Below are 8,290 nucleotides of genomic sequence, written 5' to 3'. Positions count from 1 at the left end.
TTTCCAAGTTGACGGAAAGGTGCCCTCCGAAAGGCAACTATTAAATAAGTTGCTAAACACTTTATGTCACATCAATGTCACGGATGTCCAACTGTGTGATATCTGTGAGTTTTTTCACCTCTGCTTTTCTACGTAATACTTGCCCCACTGCAGCTTGAAGTTTAGAGGTATTTCCCATAGAGGACTCGCTAAGTTGAAATAGCAGATCTCCCTGAGCCGTTTTTTGGATTTTTCGTACCATTGAACTCATGCCTTTTAGAGTCTCTTCTTTTTTCACAATTTTGAGAATATCTGCATAGGAAATATCTCCTGATTTCTTAACTACTATGACGCCGGGCCGTGTAGGCTTGCTTTTCGCACGTTTCTGCTTCACGACTTTTCTCCATTCTCCTTCCTGATTGGGCGCCGGGCCTTTAACATATGCTAGCTCAGCATTGCTATTCTTTTTAAGGACAGTATTTTTGTTCTTCTCTAAAGCCAATAGCATGTTATCCTTCACAATTGATTTGGCGGGTGGTGAAAAAATTCGTGAACTTTTTCCTGTTGGCTCAGTGATCGTGTTTGTAGCTCGATCGCTCTCAGTTAGCGACCTAGCTCTTTTCGCCTTATCATTCGCAACGCTCGGTGCTGTTGTTTGTGTAGCTTTGGTCACCGTTGTTTTGGTGTCGTTCGTTGTTGTATATTTGCCCTCAACTGTCTTGGGGAGTCTACATATATCTGAGAGCATGCTTTTCATTTGCTGATTGACATGCCGTTTTCCGTTCAAAATCTTTTTTAGCTCTCCGAGCTTTCTACCCATGGTTTTGAGTGCTTCATTGTAGCCGATAGAATAGATTTCTGCCGATTGGTTAGTATGAGTGGGTGTTGTGCTCAAAACTTCTCTATATGATGCCGGTAACTCCACCGCTTTCACTTCGCTATAGTACGCGGCTTCATCATTAGTGTCGATCTCATTGGCAGTAGTCGGTTGACCGTTGCCAGGGTTTGGTTGGCCGTGCACCGGGGATCGTGGAGTGAGTGCACTTTTTCCAAAAGGGCACGCGGAAGCCAATGGGGATGAGGACAATTGGCGTTGTTCCTGTGCATGAGTGGCAGACCGTAAGCCAATTATCTTACTGTTCATGGCGCGGATCTTACACAAATTCACCACATCGAGTGAGAGGTTCGCAATCTCAATAAATGTATGAAACAAAGGAAGAAAACTGGCAATATTGTTGTTGTCTGTACTCAACACTGATTCTCACCAACACGACCAGCTAAGCTGAATTGTGGACTTTGTTGGAAATTGCTGTTACTCCACTTCTCTCTCAATTTTATACTCTCTGTGCTAAATTTTGTCTTTTCTTTGAAATTATTGCTATTTGCAAAGTAGCTCACTTGAGCACGCTAAATAGCTCAAGAAAAAAGCAAGAAAGTTTATGTTGAGGAATGCGAAATAGTAATATGGCAACCCTGATCTAAAATGTCAAAAAGCACTATAATTGAGATGACAGACAGTCGATCGTAATAAGCTGAATTAATTAAACACTTTAATTGAATTGTATTTGGTATAGCATTTAATATTGTTAACTAATTAGAAGTAATAAACGTTCTGAAGTAAACATATAAGTGTGGTGTCGGTAAGTTGGCACACACCAGAGAGTATAACAGGTGGATCATACCACACATCACAACAGGTGGCGACGAGGAAATTGGTCTCATAACCTACAAAACTGCAAAGTAGCGAAAATGGCAGAACAAGAGGAACTTATGAAACTGTTGCAGATGCAAAGCAAATTACTGGAGCAATTGACTCAAAGATCAAAGCAGCCAGTAGAAAATTCAAAGGAACAGTTGATGGAGTCATTGGCAAAAAGCATAGCAGAATTTTGCTATGATGTCACAAACGCACTCACATTCGACACGTGGTATGCACGTCACGAAGACGTTTTCTTGGTCGATGGCAAAGATTTGGACGAAGCATCACGTGTTCGCCTCTTAATGAGGAAGCTAAATCCAATTGCGGATAACAAGTATGCAACATATATTTTAACAAAAAATCAACGAGATTTCACATTCGAAGAAACAGTCTCCAAGCTGGGAGAAATGTTCGGTGCAAATGAATCGCTCTTCAGTATAAGATACAAATGTTTGCAAATTAGTAAGAATCAACAGGAAGACCTGGTATCGTATGCAGCCAGGGTCAATGCTCAATGTGAAAAATTTAGACTGTCGGAACTTTCGGCAGATCAATTCAAATGCCTCATCTATGTATTTGGGTTGCAAGCACACACAGAAGCCGACATTCGTATAAAAATATTGGCAGAACTAGTAGAAGATTCACAGCAAACATTAAACTCTCTGGTGAGCCATGCGCAAAAATTCATCAATCTAAAGAAAGATACAGCAATGGTGGAAGAGACAAAAACCGTAATAACCAACGCAATACATCCAAATACACGCCAAAGCAAGAACGATGCAACTAAAAATAGCAAAACAAATAAAGCGAAGATTCCAAAAACACCCTGTTGGAATTGCGGAGACATGCACTATGCAGAATATTGTACATATCGCAATCAAAAGTGTAACAAGTGCAACAAATACGGTCATAAGAGGGGTACTGTAATTCATACAGCGCCAGTAAAAGCAAAAGCACAAAACCTCAGCGACACAAGCAACAACAAACGAGCAACAAAGGTCACAACAGTTGCTTACAAGTAAATTCAATAACGCATGTTAATCGACGCAAATACACAACAGTAAGCATAAAGCCGATAGAAACCGCAACTTCATCGTTTCCGTCGTGTGATGTCAGAATGCAGGTGGACACCGCCTCGGACGTCTCGCTAATCGGAAAGTCCACATGGATACAAATGGGTCAACCGGGAATACGGTTGGAGAACAAATACGTTACCAGCGCATCAAAAGATAAGATTCAACTACTAGCCGAATTTTCTTGTGAAGCTAGGCTAAACGGGGAAGTACAATACTGTAATTTATTCGTAACAAATATTGATTCTTTGAACATCTTAGAAGTTGACTGGTGTGACATTTTCCATATTTGGGAAAAGCCTCTCAATCTCATTTGTAACAACATCATATCGGTTCAAGTGAAGAAACCGTCTGGCAAGGTTCGGATCTGTGGCGATTATTCATCAGGGCTAAACGCATGGTTAGAGCCGCATCAATATCCGCTGCACACGCCAGAAGAAATTTACGCAAAGGTCGCGGGAAGTCATTGTTTTACCGTAATAGACCTGTCAGACGCGTATCCACAGATACCCGTCACAGCAGAGTCAGCCAAGCTGCTCACCATTATCACGCATATGGGTCTGTTTACGTTCAATAGACTCGCACCAGGTATCAAAAGCGCTCCAGGAGCGTTCCAACAAATCATGGACACCATATTGGCAGGCATAGATGACACCGTCGCTTACATAGATGACATCATTATAGGCGGTGCGACCTTTGAGAAACATGTCGAAAACCTTCATAAAGTGGCGCAACAGCTACAGAAGTATAAATTTCGGGTCCAGTTCGACAAATGCAAATTTTTTGCTGCACAGGTAAAATATTTGGGAAACATTTTAAGCAAAACAGGTATAAAACCTGACCCCACCAAAATAAGCCAGATTCTAGCACTACGAGAACCCAAAAATATGTCAGAAGTCCGAGCATTTCTGGGCAGTGTAAACTATTATGGAAAATTCATCGCAGAAAAGTCCAAAATCAGAGCACCTTTGGACAAATTGCTTCATAAAAATGAAAAGTTTAATTGGAACGCTGATTGCCAAAAAGCCTTCCAGCAATTCAAACGCATTTTAAATTCAGATTCAATGCTTACGCATTATAACCCCAATTTACCATTGAAAGTGGCAGCAGACGCCTCCAATAGAGGAATCGGTGCGTTTATTTGTCACGTTTTTCCGGACGGATCAGAGAAGGTTATACAACACGCCTCAAAAGTTTTAACGGATGCAGAGCAAAAGTACTCGCAAATTGAAAAGGAAGCTTTAGCATTAGTTTTTGCGCTAAAGAAGTTCCACAGATTTATTTTTGGACGTAAGTTCACATTGTGCACGGATCATAAGCCGCTAATCGCAATATTTGGTAAAAATAAGGGCATCCCAACGTACGCAGCAAATAGGCTTCAGCGATGGGCACTAATATTGATGATGTACGACTTCAATATCCAATACATTAAAACAACAGAATTTGGATGTGTAGACATGCTTTCGCGCCTTATAGCCAATCACACAAAGCAAGACGAAGACATGGTGATAGCTTGTACGCAAATGGAAGAAGAAATGAACACGATTATTGAAGACCAATGTGAAAAACTTCCGGTGAGTTTTGAAATGATAAGAAAAGCTACAAAGCAATGTTCAACGGCCCAAGCTGTCATAAACGCATTATCAAATGGATGGAAGCAAGAAATAATACCAGAATTACAGCCATTTTATGCACGGAAAGATGCACTCAGCGTGATTCAAGAGTGCCTAATGTTTCATGAACGCATAGTGATTCCGAAGAAATTACAACCACGAATTCTACGTCAACTACACAGAGGACATCCAGGTAGAGAACGCATGAAATTGTTAGCAAGGAGTTACGTGTATTGGCCTGGTGTGGACGAAGATATAGTCTCGTATTCACGAAATTGTCAACTTTGTGCATCAACAGCAAAAATGCCTGTAAAACATACACTACGATCATGGCCGTTAGCAACAAAACCAATGGAACGGTTACACATTGATATAGCAGGACCATGCAATGGGTTTTATTACTTCGTAATCGTAGATGCATTCTCAAAATGGCCTGAAATTTTTCAAATAGAGAATATCACAACGCAAACAATCATTAGCAAGCTAAATGAAACGCTTTCACGTTACGGAGATTGTGACACACTGGTCTCCGATAACGGCACACAGTTTACGAGCGGAGCGTTCGAACAATTCGTAACATCGCGGGGTATTCAACACATAAGGACATCGCCTTATCATCCCCAGTCCAATGGACACGCGGAACGGTTCGTAGATACACTGAAAAGAGCATTAAAAAAAATTAAAAATGGAAGGAACGGATTCAGAAAACTTGCAAACATTTTTGCAAACGTATAGATCCACACCAAATCCGAATGTGGTAGAACGTAAATCTCCGGCAGAAGCCTTCCTTAACCGGAAAATCAAAACAACGTTAGACTTAACTAAGCCACAAACAACGGAAATCAAACAACGAAATTTAAAACAAGAAAAGCAGTTTATTGTCAAACACGGAGCAAAATCTAGAGAACTTTCGAATGGAGACCTTGTAAACGTTAAATGGCATCAAGGCAATGATACGTTTTGGGTTCCTGGCGTTATCATAGAACGGATTGGTTCAGTGAACTACAATGTCAGAATTGAAGTAAAGGGCAACTCAAAACTGATTAGATCACATGCAAATAAAATGGTAAAACGGTATGGAAACCATACTGGCAATCGCGATGTGACTAAATATTTATGCGACGTTTTTGATCTCACAGAACTACCACGGTTCAATGAAGAAAATCAACCCGTACTACAGCCAGAAACTGTTGAAGTGGCTCCCCTAGTGGAAACCACCTCATCTGGTTCTAATGCACATGCAGGAACGAATAGAGTAACATCAACGAGTCGCAGGATTCGTAGACCACCAGCATATTTGAATGAGTATGATACTTCCTAACAAAGGGAGGTGTTGAGGAATGCGAAATAGTAATATGGCAACCCTGATCTAAAATGTCAAAAAGCACTATAATTGAGATGACAGACAGTCGATCGTAATAAGCTGAATTAATTAAACACTTTAATTGAATTGTATTTGGTATAGCATTTAATATTGTTAACTAATTAGAAGTAATAAACGTTCTGAAGTAAACATATAAGTGTGGTGTCGGTAAGTTGGCACACACCAGAGAGTATAACAGGTGGATCATACCACACATCACAACAGTTTAACACTCACGACTTCCGAATACACTAGCTTTTAGCCTGTGATCGACAGATGATACGTTTAGGGGGTGTGATATCTCACTGTTTATTGTTATTCACTGTGAAGATTTCGATTCTGGGTCGAGTAAAATCGGAGCGAAACTCCGTACGTCCTTTTGTTAACACTTCAACTTCCATGCAGGGTGTGTGTGAGTGTATGCATGGGATTTACCTATGTGTGTGGGAGTGTATGTATGGGATATTCTTAAGCCCGCAGGATGACACGCCACAGACGAAATGCAAAAAAAAAAAAAAAAATAATGCACTGCTGCCTTGGCCTATTCGTATGTGATTGTTTACGTAGACGATATTATGATTGTGTCGCCCACAAATGAGTTAGGCTTAGAAAGGCTAAAAATAGTGCTAGACATTCTCACAGGAGCTGGATTTACCTTCTGCTCAAATATGAACGAGACGTTATCAATAAAACGGTCCGCGGATGACATATGGCAAAAATAATTTTTTTGTTTTTTGGTAGGACTGTTATAAGCTTACATGGCAAATTTCAGCGCGATATGTCACATAGTTTGTTTTCTGTGCTACTGTAAACAAGTCAAGCTCGAGTGTGTTCTTCGAATTCTCTTTTATGACTTCAATTCTCTCAAAATGTTTTCCACGGAGCGGCAACTTGAGCTTGGGAAACAGGAAAAAGTCACATGGTGCCATATCAGGCAAATACGGTGCTTGCAGAACGATATTAACATTATTTTTGTTCAAGAATGTTGATAGGGAAAGAAGCTCGACCTCTCGGATTGGTTAATCCATTGGACACAGAGCTGGAAGTGGTCTTAGACTCTATTCGAGCTAGAGCCAGTAGCACCATGAAATATTTGGCTTCTTACGATAAAAATCGATTCGACAAATCCAAGGCAGCCGTTGTAAGACACCAAAATTTAAATGACCATTTTTGGTAATAGAGGTTTTGGATGGTGACAGATACAGGTTAAAGTTGTTATCAAGCAAGTGAATATATAAATATTGTCATGAAGATATTAGAAAACTTCCAGGAGGAAGTGTTCCTCAAGAGTTAGACATTGACAGAGAAGATTCAAGCTCATCAAAGGGTCAAGAGGAGATTGAAAGTGAACCGTCCAAGCGAGACGATGATTGGAATAATGAATTAAGTTTGAACTTTTGGTCAGAAGAAATGAAAAATTGATTGACGAAAGATTATTATTTAAAGTTGAATAAGTGAAATATTGAAATATGATTGATTACGTTAATATGATTATGTTAACAATAAGAATAAATGTTAAAGTTTTTAGGAAAGAAATGTTGAATTGAATATTTTATCAAATGTTGAGTACACGAGGACGTGTAAATGTCAGAATGGCCGTGTCGGAGCGTGCTGTATGCACGCACTGCATGCGCGTGTTGCTGCGTACTGTATGTGTGAGCGTATGAGTATTCTGTTTTGGGTATTTCACCAGAGTTATAATATCATCACATTAGTAATATTGCATCAGCCGCTAATTGTGCTGTGATTGGTTATTTGCATTTTGTCACTTGAAGAAGGACCGTTATAGCGCGACTACAGCGTTGTAGCGCTGTCGTCGATTGTGGTTCGGTGCGAGGTAGAGGAACAGAAAATGGGCAGTCGATTTTAGAATCACAAAGCACAAACTGATATCTTAAAAGAAAATTTTTTGAGCTGAGGATACAAACTGTTAGCTAAATTTCTCCAGAACTCTATTCCTGTCGTGAAAAAATTCTTCGACATATAATACAATGCATACGGCGAGAACAAATTAGCGGAAAAACGTTCCGTTATTTTTGCTTTTGTTCGTATGTATGTATTGTCTACTCATAAACTATTATATATCCTATTTTGTGGCAAATTTCGCTTGTTAATAGTGGAATGGGGAGCTAAGGAGAATCGTATTGCCAATAGTTGTCTTCATTATTGTTGTGTTTAATGGAATTATTATTGATGGTGTAGATATTGGTAGCGATGGTGTAGGTCATAATGTTGCTGGAGTTTGGTTGTTGATGATGCTGTTATAGTTGGTGTTGTAGGTGTAACTATTCCAAGTACCGCTAAACTTGGGGCAAAATGGACTGCAGCCGGGGGATCTGGAACTTCTTTTGTTGTCAGCTATGGTCCATTTACTAGGTTGTTCAATAAGATTTGCGGTTCGATAAGAGAGGGCATTGCAAGTAGCCTACATTTTTTTTGTTTAGTTGGTTCACTCTTCGTCATACCTTCATACCTCTGGGAAATTTCACTTCAATCTGTCAAATTTATTCTTTGTTTACAAGCCATTTGTTATCGGCGGGTCACAGTATTTTCTACAATGGAA

The 8,290-nt window shown here is 39.9% G+C and overlaps 1 protein-coding gene across 1 annotated transcript; it reads left to right on the top strand.

Moving 5' to 3' along the window:
* The first annotated feature begins 2,795 nt into the window (after positions 1-2,795).
* LOC128869409 (uncharacterized protein K02A2.6-like) lies at positions 2,796-5,685 on the top strand. Its single transcript, XM_054111959.1, has 2 exons — positions 2,796-5,008; positions 5,100-5,685. The coding sequence occupies exons 1-2, from the start codon at positions 2,796-2,798 to the stop codon at positions 5,683-5,685; spliced, it is 2,799 nt and encodes a 932-aa protein (XP_053967934.1).
* The last annotated feature ends 2,605 nt before the right edge of the window (positions 5,686-8,290 follow it).

Source organism: Anastrepha ludens, chromosome X (assembly GCF_028408465.1).
Source record: "Anastrepha ludens isolate Willacy chromosome X, idAnaLude1.1, whole genome shotgun sequence".
In the NCBI taxonomy this organism is placed as follows: domain Eukaryota; kingdom Metazoa; phylum Arthropoda; class Insecta; order Diptera; family Tephritidae; genus Anastrepha; species Anastrepha ludens.
This window is presented reverse-complemented; position numbering and strand designations above follow the sequence as displayed.

What these genes read in the sequence shown, in the direction of transcription:
- LOC128869409 (XM_054111959.1), top strand. Translation starts at nt 2,796, where the DNA reads ATGCAGGTGGACACCGCCTCGGACGTCTCGCTAATCGGAAAGTCCACA. An exon ending in TCCAATGGACACGCGGAACG is followed by an intron (nt 5,009 to 5,099) that starts GTTCGTAGATAC and finishes GCAAACGTATAG; the next exon opens with ATCCACACCAAATCCGAATG.